We start from the raw sequence: 18,559 nt of genomic DNA, 5'->3' as shown, positions 1-18,559 counted from the left end.
AAGATGGATGGAGGGATAGAAGGAGGGATGGGGGAGGGATGGAAAGATGGATGGAGGTATGGGTGGAGGGATAGAAGGAGGGATGGAGGGAGGGATGGAAAGATGGATGGAGGGATGGAGGGAGGGATGGAGGGAGGGATGGAAAGATGGATGGAGGGATAGAAGGAGGGATGGGGGCATGACAAACTTGACAGGCTCAGCATTCTCTTCCTCCTTTTCTTCCCCCTTCCTTGCTGCCCCATACCTTCAGGTTTCTTAGAAAGCGAGCTCGGACGGTATGCAAAGTTGTGAAACCTCTGGTGACAGTGCGGATGACCCTCTCAGTCGCGGCTTGCGGAGAAGGAGACAACCTCGAGTGGTCGTGATTGGCGCTGGCCTGGCTGGTCTGGCCGCCACCAAAGCCCTCCTGGAGCACGGCTTCACGGATGTCATAGTGCTCGAGGCATCAGACCGCATCGGAGGTCGAGTGCAGAGCGTGAAACTTGGTGAGAAGCCCTGCCCTGCCCTGTTCCTTCCCGTCCTCCTCCTCCTCTCTCCCCAAAGTCTGCTTGCTTGCCTGGACAAAAATGTTTCTCTCACTAGATTGTCACGTCCCCTGGAATTCCACCACTGGATGCTCGTTCCTTTGGAATAGCATTCTCTTCCTTGAAGAATGTTTCTGGAGCTCTTTCAGATAATATTATCTCCTAGTATCCTGAAAGTAACCCTGTGAGGCAGGGCTCAGGATTATTATCTCTTTCTTATGGTTAATTTGTGCAAGGCATGATGGTATATTGGCAAGAACTCTGGCCTAAGTGGAGACTCGGGTTCTAGTCCCAGCTGTGACATTAACTGACTCTATGACCCTGGACATTAATATAACACCTCACAGACACTGGAATGGTTTGACATTTCCTTTGCCAGCTCATATTACAGATGAGGAAATGGAGGCAAACTGGGTTAAATGACTTGCCCAGGGTCATAGAGCTAGTAAGTGTCTGAGGTTGGATTTGAACTCGGGTCTTCCTGACTCCAGGCCTGGTGCTCCATCCAGTGTGTCACTTAGCTGCCCAAATAATAGCAAATAATTTGTAAAGTGTTTGGCACAGTGCATGGAACATAGTAGGTTCGATAGAAATGTTGTTGCTGTTAATGATAATAATAATTTCACTCTCTGATACCTTGGGTAGAGGCTCATACTTAGTAGGTGCTTAATAAATGCTTAGTTAAATTGATCCTCTGTCCCCTCGTGGCCTGGGACAGGAAGTTCAGATGTTTGCCAATAGAATCACAGATGATCAGTGATGGAAGGATTTACAGATGAGGACCCGGGTCAGAGCTGAGCTCTGTCTATTGGCTGACTCCTTGTGCTCCAAATGTAACAGGTGTTGGAGGAAAGGCCCTATAGTCTGACTCTTCTGCTCCCTGCCCTTCTCCCCAAGTGGACCAAGTGCCCACACCCTCCTGGGTCAGAGCCATCGCACAGGACCAGGAAAGGCGGGTTCTCATTCCTGCTGGGTTCTTGGCTGGCTCTGCGACCTTGTAAATCATTTCTCCTCTTGGGACGTTTCTTCATTGTATGTGAGTATCAGTTGAAGGCACTGGGCTTGTTTAGCTCAGAAAAAGGAGAGGGCAAGAGCCCTGACTTCAGGCTCTTTGTGAAGGGTTATCTTGTGGAAGAAAGAGGGTTAAGCGTTTTCTCTAACTTGGGGTAGAACCAGGTGAATGGCATGAAAGTTGCAAAGGGGTAGATTTAAAAATATATATCACATAAAAGTCATATGTGTTTTATATATATTACACGTGATGTGTTATAAATAATATAATGACATATCTAGCATTTACATAGTGTTTATAGGTTTACAAATGCTATCTCATCTGAGCTTCACAACCAGCTTGCAGAGTAGGTGCCATTATTTTATAGCTGAGGAAACTGAGGCAGACAGAGGTTAAGTGACTTGCCTAAGGTCAAATGGCTAGTGAGTGTCTGAGGTCAGATTTGAGCTCGGGTCTTTCTGACTCTATCTACTGAGCTGCCTACCCACCTAGATGTCAGAAAAAAAATTGCTAAAAATGGGGCAGCTAGGTGGTGCAGTGGATAGAGCTCCAGCCTTGGAGTCAGGAGGGCCTGAGTTCAAATCTGTCCTTAGACACTTGACACTTTTACTAGCTGTGTGACCCTGGGCAAGTCACTTGACCCCGATTACCTCACCAAAAAAAAAAATCTCTAAAAATGAGAGCCATCCAAAAATGGAATGGGCTGCCTTGAGGGTGCTGGGTTCTCCTCCTTGGAGGCTTGACAACCACTGGTCAAGTTTGGTATACTAGGGCTTCTTTTTGGATGGAGCTTGGTTTAGATGGCCTCTGAAGTCCCTGCCAAGTTGGCAGTTCTGAGGCTCTGTGGTTTGTGAAGCGGAGGAATGATGATGGTGGCCATTGATGGCGGCCATTGGTGCCGAGCTATTTCTATAGACTATTTCATGTGAGCCTCACCAGTGAGGTAGGTAGGACCCTTCTAAGCTCCAATTTACTGAATAGGAAAGTCCCTTTCCCAGGGTCACACAGTGGCAGGTATCAGGAGGGAGGAGTTAAACCCAGGTTTTCCTGAGTTCAACATGTTCTTTGATGTCATTGTCTTTCTGTTTGGACTGGATGAAATGATCCTTCAGTTACCCCTCTAAGTAGAATTGCATTAGATGTCATCTGAGGGTGCTTCCAACTTTCACATTCATAGAGTTTGAGAATTGGAAGCAACCTTGGAGATCTTATCTGTTTGGTGGTTCCGTGAGCCATGAGTCCTGGATTCTAATCCTCGTCACCAATCTAATCTAATCACTAACTTTGTGTCTGCCTGAACAAGTCTTCTCCCTCTTTATTCATCTGTCAAAATGAGGAAATAGATAATGTTCATGTAAGCATTTCAAGTGTATTATCTCTTTTGATTTTCACAACAACCCTGTGTACTCTTATCATCTCTGTTTTACAGATGTAGAAACTGAGACTGAAATTAAGTGCCTTGCCTTGAGTTACAGAGATAGCAAGCATCTGAGACAGGATTTGAACTCAAGTCTTCCTGTCTCCCAGGAACTTAGTCCATTATATTACTACTACTACTACTACTACTACTACTACTACTACTACGTCATCATCATCACCATTAGCACTACCATTTCTATAGTGTTTTATGTGCCAAGCACTGCACTAAGTATCTCATTTGATCCTCACAACAACCCTAGGAGATATTATTATCCCCATTTTACAGATGAGGAAACTGAGGCAAACAGAGGTTGAGGGATTTGGCCAGGGTTACATAGCTAGTTGAGTGTCTGGGGCTGGATTTGAACTCAGGTCTTCCTGACTTCTAGCTCTCTGTCTACCTAGATCTAGCTAATGCCAATTGGCCTGCCTGCTTAGACTCATAAATTGTTAGAACTGGGTAAGATCTCGGAGGTCACCTGCATCCATCCCTGGAAAGCTTCTCATCTTACTTAGAGATGGGGAAATTGAGGCCCAGGGAGAAGTGACCCAAGAGTCGTAGACTCATAGAATGCTAATGCTGGAAGAAACAATAGGGACCATCCAGGCCAGGGGTTCTTAGCTTGGGATCCATGGTCTTAATTTTTTTTTTGACAACTATATTTCAATAGAATTGGTTCCTTCTGTAATCCTACCTAGTTTATTTGATATATTTAAAAATCAGATTCTGAGAAAGGACCCGTGGGCTTCACCAGCTAGCTGCCTGAGGGATCTAGGCCCCAAACAAGCGTAAGCGTTCCCCCTCCAGCCTGGCTCCCTTTTCTGTACACGAGGGGGTGTTGTGGAGGCTCGGAAGAAAGGAACGTGCTTGAAAAAATAGAAAGTCCTGAAATTAATTAGTGTTAGTCTTATTTATCAGGCCGGTGGCCTTGGATGTCTGCCAGTCACAGGCTGGTACCCGGGGCCATCCTCCTCGCTCCTTGGACCTGTCTGCTTGCTCGCTTTGGCAACACCTGGAAATAACGGCGGCTCTGGTATGAGCTCAGACTCGCTCTGGGGAGCGGGCCTCCTATTTTTAGCTGCAGCTCCGATAATGAGATGCTGCCTGGGAAAGAGGAGAGGAAACAGCTTACTTCTTTCTTCTTTCTCCCAGCCTTCCCCGCCTCCTTGTGAGAGCTGCCCCTCCCCGTGGGCCTGAGTTCTTTCCACCACCTGGACCATGCTCTGTGGGAAGGGGGAGGGTGATGATACTGGTGGGGATGGGGAGATGGGGTATTCAATGGGATATTCAATTCAAGCAATCCCGTAGGGGGCACAAAACGCTGGGAGGTTGGGATCCAAAGACCACATCAAAATGGCCCTGTTCGTAAGGAGCTTATATTTTACTGAGGCAACAGGGCAGATACACAGATAGGGGAAGAGAAGGTAGTTTGAGGCAGGAGTGAATGTGTGTGTGTGTGTACTTGTGCACATACTCTGAAGAGTGCGCTTGAGCCCAAGGACAAAAAACAAGGCCTACCTATTAATTAGGCTAATTGTAAGAGTTTTACGTGGTCCTGTCTCTTCTCCCTGGACACTCCTTGCTAAATCCAGTCATTTATTAAGAGCCTACTGTGTGTTGGGAACTGTGCTAGGTGCTGTGGATATAAAGGCAAAACAATCAACAAGCATTTATTAAGGACCTACTGTGTATCAGGAACTATGCTAGGTTCTGGGGGCACAAAGACAAAGCAATCAATTGACAAGACTTTATTAAGTACCTACTGTGTGTCTGGAACTACGCTAGGTTCTAGGGGCACAAAGACAAAGCAATCAATTGACAAGACTTTATTAAGTACCTACTGTGTGTCTGGAACTATGCTAGGTTCTGGGGGCACAAAGACAAAGCAATCAATTGACAATCCTTTATTCAGTGCCTTTGGTATACCAGACACTGCTGGAGATAGAGACAAAACGAAACCTGCCCTTGGGGAGGTTTGAGTGTATTGGGGGAGATAGCACAGGTAAATAAGTCTATACAAGATATGTACAAAGCCAATGCAAGGACTTTTCTTTTGGTGGGAGTAGGGCACTAGTAACTAGTGGGGATTGGGAAAGGCCTCTTGGTGGAGGTGATGTCTGAGCAGAGTTTTGAAGGAAACAAGTGATTTTTAAAAAGGCAAGAGATAAGCAGGGAATACATTTCAGGTACAGTGGACAGATAGTGAAAAGGTGCTCCCCTCCCACAATACCTCTACCCATGGTGGAGATGGATTTTGAGCTGGGTTTTGGATTTGGGCAGGGTGTTGAGCTATTCTTTTCTCCCTGAGCCTCAGTTTCCCCATCTGTAAAATGGGGATAATACTAGCACCTGCCTCATGGGGTTGTTGTGAAAATCAAAGGAGATAATACGTGTAAAGTGATCTGCAAACCCCAAAGTGTCATGAAAATTATTATTATTACAAAACCTCTCAGTGCCTGCAGATTCATCGGACTAAGTTCAGCTCCTAAACTTTGGGATTCTGTGATCTGCATTGGTGGAAGAATTTCCACACTGGGAATTCCCTATATTGATGAAATCACAGGATTAGAGCAGAATGAATGAATGAATGGAGGGTGAAACTGAGGCCTGGAGAAATGAAGTAATTGTAAAGTGTGATGTGAAGTGCTATATAAATGTGAGTGCCTGGGCCTCAGTTTCTCATCTATAAAATGAAAGGTGGGACTTGATGCTCTTGGAGGTCCTTACCGGCTTTAGAGCTCTGTTCCTGGGGACCCTCAGTGATGCCTTCTTCTCTTTCCCCTGGCCAGTTTGTAAGGTCCCTTCCTAGACGCTGCCTTGTGGCACATATCTGGGGAAGACACATGCAGGCTAAAGGCTGGCCTCAGAGACAGGACGACCTGGGTTCGAATCCTGCCTCCTACACGTCCTGGCCGCCAGGCCCTGGGTAGGTCACTGCCCTTCTCATCGATGGCTCAGGAAACCCTCTGGGATTCTAAGTTACAGAGAGAAGCACCAGCCTGTATCGGTAGAGGGAGTTTCCTCCCCTGGAAGTCCCCAATACCAGGGCAATTACAGGTACAGTCTCAGTGTCTCTTCTCTGGAAAAGAAGAACGGCGTATTATTGTGGTGGAGGGAGGGCCAGCCCTGGTCAGGAAGACCTGGGTCTGCCCCCGACTGCCTGAGTCACCTTGGATGAATCACTTAACCCCTTCAAATGTCAATGGCCTCACCTGTAAAGTGGGCATAACGGCCTTAGAGGACTCTAGAAATGGGAGCCATTGTTGTTAATACGTTCTGAAACACTTTAGGGAAGGAGGGGAATTCCCAACAGGGGAACTCCCAATGGGGGAATGCTGGCTGACCTCTCTTTGCCCAGGATGGAGCAAGAGGAAATGAATCATGGAGTATCAGAGCAGGAAGGGGCCTGAGAGACTTCCTCGGCCAATATTCTTCTTCTCTTCCTTCCTTCCTCCCTCCTCCCCGGCTCTTGCACTTATTTTATAGATGAGGAATCAAGAACGTGAGGCTGAGGGTGGGGAAATCACTTGCCCAAGGTCACACCACAAGTGAGTAGATGTTAGAGGTTCTCTGGGTCCTGGTTCCCCCTTTTTATTTCATAAAGGGTAAATGCAGTAAGAGGCACCCAGGTTACTCTGTGACGCGGGCTGAGCACTGTCCTGAGTTAGTGAGGGAGTTTCCTTCCTTCATGGGCTTTTAAGAATGCCCTTAGTGTTGATCTGTCCTAGCCATGGACCTCTCCGGTTCTCAGGAGCCCTTGTTGAATGAAGGTCTTGGCTTTCATTGAGTTGACACTCCAACTAGAGGAGACAATGCATCCAAGAAATTTAGCTACAGGGTGGAAAGAAAGGGCCAGAAATGCACAGGTTACATCAGTAGGTTACATGGCTGTACCTGAGAGGTTTGCAGGCTAAAGAAGCCTGGCAGGTGGTAAGGCCTGGAGGACCTTAGGAGGCAAAGGCCTGCTGGACCCCATCTTGGGTGAACCAGTGGAGTTGGTGGCTTCTGTCTCATCCAAGTTTTGTAGGCAGTCACTCTGCCCACGTGGGTCCTGGGCCTACTGGGCAGGGGAAGAGGTGAAGGGGAAGAGGTATCTCCATTGCTTGGTCTGGTAGGGCTCAGGGCCAGTGGAGGGTGTGAAGGGGGATGGGAAGGAGAGAAGGGCTAAACACTGGGAAGGGTTCAAGTGGTCATGGAAAGGGGTTGATGAGCCTGGTGTGAAGGAGGCGGGCATCCTGGCCCAGATGGAGCATTAATATGCTGTGTGACATGGAGGCAGGCTTATTTAACCAATTACTGCTACTTTCTTTAAAAAAATTGCTCTCTTTTCCAGTGACCCATTTCTTCCCACCATCCCTCCTCTCATTATAGTAAAGACTTAAGTTTTTTGGAGCCTGACCTGTGATTTCACTGGGATAGGGAACTCTCAGTGAGTTAACTCCCTTTACCAATACCAATACAGTACAGACCTTCTCTGTCTTGGGGAATTGCCTAGACCACCAAGATGTGAATTGACTTGTCCAGGGTCACCTGAGCAGTGTGTGATAGTGGAGGATTTGAACCCAAGACTTCTTGACCCAGAGCCCCCACAACATACTGCTACTCAGCAATTCAATTCAAAATTTCAATTCCATAAACATTTATTGAGTGCTTACAGTGTGCCAGACACCGTGCTTAAGTGTTGGGGATACAAAAAGAGGCAAGAGACAATCCCTGTGTTCAAGGAGCTCATAGTCTAATGGGGGAGATACCATGCAATCAAATGTATGCAAAGCAAGCTATGTGCAGGATAAATAGGATGGAATTAACAGAGGGAAGGTGCTGGAATGAAGAGGCGTTGGGAAGACTTCCTGTAGGAGGTGGGATTTTAGTCGGGACGTGAAGGAAGCCAGGGAGGTCAGTGGTCGGCCATGGAGGAGGGGAGTGTTACGGGCTTGGGAGACGGCCAGAGAGAATGAGCAGAGCCAAGAGATGGCGTGTTTTGTTTGGAGGTCAGTGGCCAGGGGGGCCCGGAGTTCCTGGATCCAAGAGTATGGGTCGGGGAGAAGGGTGTAAGAAGACTGGAGAGGTGGGAGGGGCCAGGTTAGAAGGGGCTTTAAAGGTGAAACAGAGCATTTTGAATTTTATCCTGGAGGCAATAGGGAGCCATTGGAGTTCATGAGCAAGGGAAGGGGGTGACATGACAGAAAGACAGTTAAGCAAATTTTTAAAACAAAAATACATCAAAATGCCTCATTGTCATCGATGCGTCATTCAGCACAGTAGCCCACCACCGCCCTGCCAAGAGGAAGGAGTCAGTCTGGGCACTGCACTGATCAGAGCTATGAAGTCTTTCAGTGTGTTCCTTGAGGTAGTCTGGTCATTGATGATGCTGATGATAGCATTTCTATTGGGCTTCAAGGTGTATGTGAAACACCTTGTGCATATTATCTTATTTGATCCTGTGAAGTGTATAGTATTATTATCCCCATTTTGCAGATAAGGAAACTGAGGCTGAGACAGGCTAAGTGACTTTCGCAGGACTGCACCCCTAGTGAGTGTCTGAGGCTGGACTAGAACCCTAGTCTTTGTGCCTCCAGGTCCAGTGCTGTCCACACCCACCCCAGTGGACGTAATTCCCTTGGTTCTGCTACATTGAAGATGGGAAATGTAGAAATAGGAAGGGATTTAGAGGCTATCTAAGCCCAATCCTTTCATTTTACCAAGGTTCATAGAGGTGACTTGACTTTTCCCAGGTCATACAGTAAGAAACCGAGACAGAATTTGAACCCAGGTACTTTGACTGGTGGGTTCCATTTGGAGGCAAGTTGGTGCTCTCTCTGGGCTTACTTTTTTAGCTCTACAAGAGGCGTGTTAATGCCTGCCCTGCCTAACGAGGGAAAGCCAGGAGCTGCGTGACCTTAGGCAAGTCACTTCTCCTTTCTGGGCCTCAGTTTCCTCATCTGTAGATGAAGAGGGTGGATTGATTCGATGACCTCGGGGGCGCCTTTCGCCTCTGGAGCCGTGCTCTTAGGACCCTGCAGCGGGATGCTGGCCAGGTCATCTCACCTGTAAAATGAGGGGGCCCGATTCAGGGGCCTCTGGGCTCCCTTCTTATTCTATGTGACGCTAAGGAAGCTGTATGCCGATGGGAGAGATGACTCTTGTGACCGTCCTCTTCATTAGAACACGCCACCTTTGAACTGGGAGCTACCTGGATCCATGGTTCCCATGGAAACCCCGTCTACCATCTAGCAGAAGAAAATGGCTTGTTGGAAGAGACAACTGACGCGGAGCGCAGTGTGGGCCGCATCAGCCTCTACTCCAAGAATGGCGTGGCCTACTACCTCACCAATCGTGGCCAAAGAATCCCTAAGGACGTGGTTGAGGAATTCAGCGATTTATACAACGAGGTGGGTGATGGGGGCAGAGGGGCAAGGAGGCAAGGAGCTCCCCAAGTCTGGGAGTTGGGGAGCTGGAATTTGGGGGGCCTGGTCCTGTCCTTCGCTTGCTGTGTGACTTTGGAAAACCCACTGTCCCTCTCTGGGCCCGGCTCGCCCACCTGGACCACAGCGTGATTATTTTTGCTTCCCAAGTGGGTCCCGAGAATTAGGTGAAGGAAGACGGAGTACAGATTCTTTAAAAAGTTTAAGAAGGTATAGTAAGCGCAAGGATGGTTACAGAGTTAGATAACCATTGCAGCAACAGTAACAATAGTTAGCATGCCTGCAAAGCGCTTTATTAAGTATTCTGGTGGCGAAGTGGCGCCATAGTGCAGAGCGCTGGGCCTGGAGTCTGGAAGACTCGTCTTCCTGAGTTCAAATCCAGCCTTCGGCTTGCTAGCTGTGTGACCCTGGGCAAGTCACTCAACCCTGTTTGCCTCAGTTTCCTCATCTGTCAAATGAGCTGGAGAAGGAAATGGCAAATCACTCTAGTATCTCTGCTATGAAAACAGGTCACAAAGAGTTGGACCCCACTGAACAGCAACGATACAAGCATTATCTCACTGGATCCTCAACCTTGGGAGAGGGGTGCTATTTTCAAACCCATTTTCTAGATGAAGAAAACTGAGGCTGAGTGATTTGCTGAGGGTCATAAAGCTACTAATCTTCTGAGGCAGGATTTGAATTCAGGTCTTCCTACTCCAAGTCTAATGATCTATCTCCTGTACCACCTGGCTGCCATCAGTGTGGGAAACCCTCAGTGACAGGGAAGGTCTCTCCATGAGAAAGATGGGCTACTCCTCGGTAGCTCAGAGTCTTTGGGAGTGACCTGGGCCACCGAGACCCGAAGGGACTTGGGCAGGTCTAGTGTGGGTCAGAGGGAGGATTCCGTCAGTCCTCTATCCTTTTCACCATACTGCCTCGTGGTTTTTCCATGAATACTTGTCAGTTCATTAAAGTCCGAGTTACTCTTTGTGATTTACCATCGGGTGGAAAGAAATGGGGATGGTTAGCCTTGAAGAATTATCACCTAGGCTTGTGCTGCTTGGCTCCAGATTTCAGTTAAGTGTAAGAAAAAATGTCCTAATACCTGAAGCCTTGGAAGGTGGTGAGTTCCCTGTCACTCAGGTATTCAAGCAGAGACCGGATCACCACTTTTTGTCAGGGATTTTGTGAAGGGGATTCCTGGTTGGGTTGAGGTTGGACCAGGCGGGCCCAGAAGTCCCTCCAAACGCCCAGATTTTGTGTTTCTGTTACCCTCTGACTGGCTGTGTAGAAAGTGAAACAGACAGTTGGTGTTCTAATGATGAACGGTACCTTCTGTGGATCAGTTATTAAGAAAACAGACCCGGTTAGAGTTAGGAAGTTTTCCCTAATATCACACATTCCCTGTGACACTCATCTCGTGGAGAAGGAATTGATCGACCTCTTGGTTCGGACCAAGCTTTGTGTGACCTTGGGTAGCTTAACCTCTCTGGGACTGTTTCCTCTGCTGTCTAATTAGGGGGTCGGGTGGATGGTCCCTAAGGTCCCTTCCATTCCTAACACTGTGACTCTAAGACTTTGGTGGGAAAAGAAGTTCCCCTCTCAGGTGACCTCCAGCTCTGGGGCCATGGGATTGTTTTCACAACCAGTAGGAAGCTTTAGAGGGGATTTAGCCAGGGCTCCTGTTATCTGGGCACATTTCCCTCTCCAAAGAGCCCTAACCCGTGGTCTGCCGGGTCAGTCCCCGGAGGTGGGGGGATTCCTAAGGAGACCCTACCTGAGCGGTGCTCATGACTGAGCCAGCCCGATATGTCCCTTGAAATGACAGCCTCAGAGCTCGTGCTCCTCTTTGGGGGATGGCTTTTATAGTCCATGGGTCTGCTTTCAAATGGCCTCAGAGGGGGCCTCCTCCTCCTCCTTCTTTCTCTCTCTTTCCACATAAGGGGAAAGTGGAGGGAGGATAAGGGTGCTTTTGGGTGGCCATGCTGGGTCCCAGAAATAACTAGCCAATTCCAGGCCTTAGAGAGTCAGGAGTGGTGCCCTCACTTCCACCTGCTGGGCTGGAGATGGTTGGAGAGGGAGGCTAGGGTGGGAAGACTGTAAGAGGGGACGCCAAGTCTGGCAAAGAAGTTGGGGAACCTGACGAGGGGTATCCTCGGGGTCCGTAGGAGCTCCTGATTGTAAAGCGATGACATTGACTGAACTGGTTCTTAAAGCAGGTCTTACAAAGACAAGGGAATGTTGGAAACTTGGCAGTGTGGTGGACCCCAAACCTGGGTGGATTGGACAGTCTTGGGCGTCCACGCTGTGTCTCAGAGGCCTCCCTCCGAGAGTTTCCCTACGTGAGCTTATCCCTTATCCACCTAGATTTACGGCTGGAAGGAACTTTAGAAATCTGATCCCCTCATTTTACAGATGGAGAAACTGAGGCCCAGAGATGTTATATGACTTAGGTTTGTAGATCCAGAGAGGTCAGGGACCTTAGTGGCACTGGGTCCCACCCCCAAATTTTGCAGATGAGGAAACTGAGGCCTTGAGAGGTTAAGGAATTTGCCTAGAGTCATACAGTTAGTAAGTAGTGGAGGTAGCATTTGAATCCAGGACTTCCTGACTTGAAGTCCAGTGCTCAGTTCACAATACCATGGTGCTGTTCTTTTGGATGTGGCTCTGAGGTTGTTGTTTCATTAAACCAGATAGATTGGCTTTCCATAGCAATGCTTGGTAACCGAGGGAAAGGCTGGGGTCTCTTAAGAAACCATTCCCCCCGTCCCCTCCCCTTCTCAGATCTCGAACGTGCAACCCTGACACAGAACCCAAGAGAGCTGTCGGAGGGGAACGGCAAACCAGGGGTCTGGGCTCTTTGGAGGGAGATACGTGCACAGACACATGTGGGGCCTGGCCAAGGCCCCTCGGGTGCTTCCTGGGGGCGGTGGGGACCGTCACGCAGCCTTGGAGCTGGAGGCCACCAGGGAGGGGAATATCTTTTTCCCACTAAGATCTTAGAGACTCCCTGTTAGAGCCAGAAAGTCCTTAGGGATCTTTAGTCCAACTTGTTAATTTTATAGGGAGGAAACAGGTCCACTGAGGTTAACTGATATGTTCAAAGTCACGCAGGGAATTTTAGTTAGAACCTGAACCCAGTCAGGGCCCGGGAAAATTTCTCCTTCCTCTTGGGTTCATCAAGGACACACGATACAGGAAACCAGGGAGAGCTCTCTGGCCATCAGTGGGCAGGGCTGCCTGGGAGGTGGTGGTCTTCCCCTCGCTACAGGGGGCCACTTGCCAAGGATTTTGTAAGGGGGTTTCTTCTGAGGTATGGGTTGGACAGGAATCTAGGTGGTCACTGTGGTCCTGCCGCCCCTAGATTCTGTGATGTGGCCCCCATCCACCTGGACTTGTTAGTGTTATATCTCAGCCGCTGGTCTGGTAGGGGAAACCCCTTAAAGCCTTCTGTCTGATCTTGCATCTCTCAGGGACCTCCTGGTCTTATGGGAGAGACAACAACCACCCACTTACACATACAACCCCACCTCCCCCACACTCACCCAACACACACACACACACCCCTTGTCTTTAAGAAACAAGCATTAAAACAACAAGAGAAGTTAGCCTAGCAGAGTTAAGTAGGCAAGTGCTAAGGGGCTTGAATGAACAGACACACTGTCCGGGGAGACTAATCCAGGATGGCTCCCTGGAGGAGATGACTTGGAGCTGGGGCCTGGAGGAAGGCTCCAATTGGAATGTGGGTTAGAATTGAGGCAGGGGAAGGGATGCCCCACGTGGAGCCAGAGACAGGACCCATCTAGAGTTCTGGTTCTGTAACTCGCTACTTGTATGGCTGTGGGCAGCTTGCTTAACCTCTGGGATCCTCAGTTTCCACATCTGTAAAATGAGGCAGTGGAAGTGGTTAGCCGGAAGTGGGGAACCTGCAGCCTCGAGGCCACATGTGGCCTTCTAGGTCCTTGAGTGCGGCCTTTTGACTGAGTCTAGGTTTTACAGAACCAATCCTTTTCTTAAGGGGATTTGTTCTGTGAAGTTTGGATTCAGTCAAAGGGCCTTGAGGCTGCAGATTCCCCACCTCTGGTGCCTCTCAGGTTCTTTCCAACTCTAGGTCAATGGTCCCTATGACCCTGCTCACTATTTTCATGATTTTGGGCAAGTCACTTGGTCTCTCTGAGCTGACTCGGTTTCATTTAGAAAATGAGAGGGCTGGACCGGATGACTTCTGAAGCCCTTTCTAACTCTGGCTCTTCCATGGGTGGCCTTGGGGAAAGCCCTGTGGCCTCGGTTTCCTCATCTGTAAGTTGAGGCGGCTGGACCCATTGCCCTCAATGGCCCCTTCCAGCGGGAGGTGGGTGAGCCTGTGAATGGATGGAAGCCTTTCCACTTCTCCTCCTACTTCCTCGTCTCTTCCTCCCCCCAGGTCTATAACCTGACCCAGGAGTTCTTCCAGCGAGGTAAACCAGTCAATGCTGAGAGTCAGAACAGTGTGGGTGTCTTCACCCGAGAAGAAGTGCGAAACCGCATCAAAGCCGACCCAGATGACTCAGAGTCCACCAAACGCCTGAAGCTTGCCATGATCCAGCAGTATCTGAAGGTGGGGCGCAGCCTGGGCAGGGCAGAGGCTGTGGCACCAGGGCCAGGTCACTGACCATCTCTGGGCTTGTTTCCTCACTTGCCTGTGAAGGGAGTTGAACCAGCTTATCTCTGAGGTTTCTTCTGATGATTCCCTGATCTCTGTGGGCTGGATGGTGGGGGACGAAGCAGAGGGAGGAGACACATCCCCTGCTCCTGGAGCCCCTCACCCAAAGGGCGGGGCAGTTCTTATTCTCAGGGAGTCTTTTGGCCTGATTTGGGGGATGATGTCCTCCCAACCCCTAAGAGGGCCTTTTGCCTAAGGTGGGGAGTCAGAATCTCCCAATTGGACAGGTTAGATCCCTAGAGGCCATCAAGTCTCACACCCTGATTTTACAGAGGAGGAAACTGAGGCCCAGAGAGGTGGCCTGATAACGTGCCCAGTGGGTGCAGCAAGTGGGCAGGCCGAGATTGGAGCCAGGGTCCTTTGACTGACAGTGGAGCATTCTGTCCAGTGCACCAAGCTGCCTCCCATCCGTGGAATCCTTTATTAACTCATTCTTGAATGTAGTGAGCAAACATTTATCAGATCTCAGCTGCTTGCAGGGCCTGGGAACTCCTTGGGTGATGCTGGGGATAGTCTCTGACTTTGGCTGACCCTCATTCATTTGTTCCTTCATTGATTCATTGAACAGACATTTATCAAGTCTCTGCTGTATATACCATGCCCTACAGGAGGCAGCAGGGCAGTATACAAACAGAAGACATGGGGTTGACTGTGGAACTCCCTGGCTAATGTCAGAAACGCTCCCTAACTTTGGGTGGCCTCCCAGTCTTATGGGAGAGACAGAAACTTGACTGTGTGGGAGGTTCCAGGCTGTCGGGGAAGTCCCCCTGTGCTTTAGCTAATTAGAAGCCCCCCTGGCCTAGCAGAGCTCTGGCGCACAGGCTCTTTGCTCATCGTCTCCCTCATTCTTTCTCCCTCTTCCTCTCCGTCTCGCTTCCTCCGACAGGTGGAGAGCTGTGAGAGTAGCTCCCACAGCATGGATGAGGTGTCCCTCAGCGCCTTCGGAGAGTGGACGGAGATTCCGGGAGCACACCACGTCATCCCCTCTGGCTTCATGCGCATCGTCGAGCTGCTGGCACAGGACATCCCGGAGCGCGTCATCCAGCTGGGCAAGGCCGTCCGCTGCGTGCACTGGGACCAGGCGGCAGCTCGACGTGGGGGCCCCGAGATCGAGCAGCTGGCCGACCACAATAACGACACCCCCGACGAAGGCGGGGAAGACCCCGGGGAGGACAGGAGTGAAGGAAGAGAAGAGGAGGGCAGCCAGTGGCCAGCGGCTGTGGAGTGCGAGGATTGCGAGGTGATCCCAGCTGATCACGTGATCGTGACCGTGTCCCTGGGCGTCCTGAAGAAGCATCATTCCACCCTCTTCAGGCCCGGGCTTCCCTCAGAGAAGGCGGGAGCCATCCGCCGCCTGGGCATTGGCACCACCGACAAGATCTTCCTGGAGTTCGAAGAGCCCTTCTGGGGGGCCGAATGCAACAGCCTCCAGTTCGTGTGGGAGGACGAAGCTGAGAGCCGGAGCCTCACCTACCCCGAGGAGCTGTGGTACCGCAAGATCTGTGGCTTTGACGTCCTCTACCCCCCGGAACGCTACGGCCACGTGCTGAGTGGCTGGATCTGCGGGGAGGAGGCCCTCGTCATGGAAAAGTGTGACGACGAGGCCGTGGCCGAGATCTGCACCGAGATGCTTCGGAAGTTCACAGGTGGGCGGGCGGGGCGTCCATCCTCCAATAGCCTCTCCCCTCAGTCAGCCTTCTTTGAGGTCCAGAGTGTGTTCTCATCTATCGTCTGAGGAGCGGATCAGCTAAGATAGGCAGGTCGGGGAGGCAGATTATAATGGGGAGATCACTGGGTTTGGAGTCAAAGGGCCCGAGTTCAAATCTCACCTCTAATGCTTATTGTCTGTGTGACCGTAAAGAAATCACCGCACCTGCCTGGGCCTCAGTTCCTTCAACTATAAAATTAGAGCTGAGAGAAAAGCCCCTACCCTTCTGCTTGCTGCTAGAGGCACATGCCACGGAGCTGCTCCCTGCCTCTTGCGTGGTGTTGGACCAGCAGGCTCATCTTTCTAAAGGCCACCAGGGTTGGGGCTAACCTTTGGCCCTCTCAATGGTCATGTCTTCCTGATTCTATCAAGGAGAACTCCTTGCTTTTTAAGGGATAGCAGGGTTTGCACTTTGTTTTAGCGCATTAACATGGCGTTCCCTCTGTTCCCTGCTCCTTACCTGATTCTGCTTCTATCCTAATAATAATGATGATGATGATGATGATCATAACAATAACTCCTATTTTGTGCCGGGCACCAAGTTAAATGTTTTACAAATACTGTCATTTGATCTTAACAAAAAACTTTAGGTTGGCAGATGCTATTTCCCCCCCATTTTACAGTTGAGGAAACCAAGTCACAGAAGCTCAATGACTTTCCCAAACTGATAAGTGGGAGAACTGGTGCTGTAATCCAGAGGTTTTAGCTCTAGTCGGGGCTGTAGACGTTTGTACCTTTTTGTTTCTAAGGCTCCTGGCTGAAGTCAGTACGTAACTGTCGCTTGCTAGCCTCCTTTTTTCCATCTTTAAAATGAGGTTGGGTGAAAATGCTTTTAACAGCTGTGATTTCCTTGCATGAATCTTCCCTTCATTAATGTAGTTACAACTCCCCTAAAACTGAACAGATGGTCATTGAGGGTGGCTGTAGCCAACCTGCTGACAAGTTCTCCAAACTTAGCTAGGCTGGTCATTGGGTGACGGATCTGGGGCCCATAGGTCCATTCTTAGAGCTTTTCCACATTCGTAGGCCTGGGTAGAGCGTGGTTTAAGATGGTGTGGCATCCAAGGACCCAGGCAAACCAGGGGGAGGCTCTAGAGAAGGTTGCAATGGAGTTAAATTGGTTAAAAAAAAGACAACCAAGCATTCTCTTGTCAAGCACCTAATTCCGTGCTTGCCACCCCCTTTCTTTCTGAATGTCAGTCACCAAAAGCATGCTTTAGCCAAATCAGAGCTTGGCTCTTGCATGGCCCCTGCCACTTGTATTTGTGTATCCCATCTGTTATCCCAATAGAGCTTCACCTCTGGGGGGTAGGGAGGAAGCATGTTACTGGCATCTATTTTCCAGATGAGGGAAAAAAAAGCCCAGAGGATTTCAGTGACTTAGGGGGTAGTGGTGGCCAATAGGATCATAGATTTAGAGCCAGAAAGGACTTGAGAGTGAATCAATTAGCTAGCATTAATTATTCCTGTCCCTGTGCTAGGTGTTGGGGACAGCACGATAAAAGTGAAAGCAAGTTCCTGCTCTCAGGGAGCTGACAGTCTAGAAACAACATATCCAGATCTGAGCACATAGAAAAGAACACGCAGAGTTACACAGAGTGAGGAAGGTGGCCAGGGGCCTGGCATCTGGGGATGGGGTGGGTCAGGAAAGGCCTCGTGTAGAAGGTGGCGCTTCATCTGTGTCTGGAAGGAAAGAAGGCATTCCGAGTGATGAAGGTGGATATTTCTGGGACTTCCCCCTCCCCCATTTTGGAGCTGTAATGGGCCGAGAGAGGGTAAAGGGCTTATCCAGAGTCACGTGTGTGATAAATGGCTGAACCGGGAGTTGAAGCCAGGTCTTCTGACTCAAATCTGGTGTGCTGTATCTCAGGCCAAGCTCAGATTTGGGACTGCAAGGGACACTAGAAGTCATTGAATATAAATTTCTCATTTTGGAGATGAGAAACTGAGTCTCAAAGATGCCCTGATGCCCACAGTCCCCAGGAAGCAAGTGGTAGAGCTGTGATTACAATCCAGGTCTTTTTTACTCTCCAACTCTCCTCTGTACCACGCTGCCTCTAATGAATTGTGACTTCCTTCCCAACCCTCCCTCCATACCTCTTCCGTACCCATCCCTGAGGTGGCCACTGGCTCTGTCTCTGCCTGTGGGTCAGGGAATTTCCTCAGCTTTCAGGTCCTTGGAGGAGGGGCTCTGCATTCTCCCAGGGTCCACCTCTCACCCCTTCCTCTTGTGTGGATCCCCAACAGGGAACCCTGACATTCCGAAGCCTCGCCGGATCCTCCGCTCCTCCTGGGGCAGTAACCCCCACTTCCGGGGCTCCTATTCCTACACCCAAGTGGGCTCAAGTGGGGCTGATGTGGAGAGACTGGCCAAGCCACTGCCTTATACAGAGAGCTCTAAGACAGCGGTGAGTGGGGTACCCTTCTGGATGTGGGAGGGAAGAAGGGGGAACCACCAATTAGTCTGTAAACATTTATGGAGCCCCTGCAGTGACTGGCCCTGGACTCAACTATGCTGTGGGGGAAAGCCTGAGATCAGTCCTCATCAAGGTCTAACTTGGAGCCTAGACCCAAATATGTGCTGTCTAATGAGAGAATGAACTAAGTTCCATCAATATTCATGGATAACCACTCTGGGAAGAATCCAGGGCTATCAATCAACACGCATTTATTAAGCACCTACTATGTGCCAAGTATTGTGCTAAGCTCTGGGGATGCAAAGAATGGTAAAAACAGCCTCTGCCCTCAAGGAGCTTACCTTCTAATGGGGGGGCAATGGAGAAAGG

The 18,559-nt window shown here is 49.7% G+C and overlaps 1 protein-coding gene across 5 annotated transcripts in view; it reads left to right on the top strand.

The window, feature by feature from the left end:
• Positions 1–18,559, top strand: part of SMOX (spermine oxidase) — a 70,517-nt gene that overhangs the window by 50,625 nt on the left and 1,333 nt on the right. For all 5 annotated transcript variants that reach the window (XM_027846103.1, XM_027846107.1, XM_027846104.1 and 2 more), the window contains exons 2-6: positions 251–485; positions 9,122–9,348; positions 13,787–13,960; positions 14,952–15,711; positions 18,021–18,181. In XM_027846103.1, coding sequence (XP_027701904.1) covers positions 278–485; positions 9,122–9,348; positions 13,787–13,960; positions 14,952–15,711; positions 18,021–18,181 — 1,530 coding nt within the window. In that variant the 5' untranslated portion in view covers positions 251–277. The remainder of the gene's footprint in view (positions 1–250; positions 486–9,121; positions 9,349–13,786; positions 13,961–14,951; positions 15,712–18,020; positions 18,182–18,559) is intronic.

This window comes from Vombatus ursinus, unplaced genomic scaffold (genome assembly GCF_900497805.2).
Source record: "Vombatus ursinus unplaced genomic scaffold, bare-nosed wombat genome assembly UNPS02015066.1, whole genome shotgun sequence".
NCBI classification, from domain to species: Eukaryota; Metazoa; Chordata; class Mammalia; order Diprotodontia; family Vombatidae; genus Vombatus; species Vombatus ursinus.
This window is presented reverse-complemented; position numbering and strand designations above follow the sequence as displayed.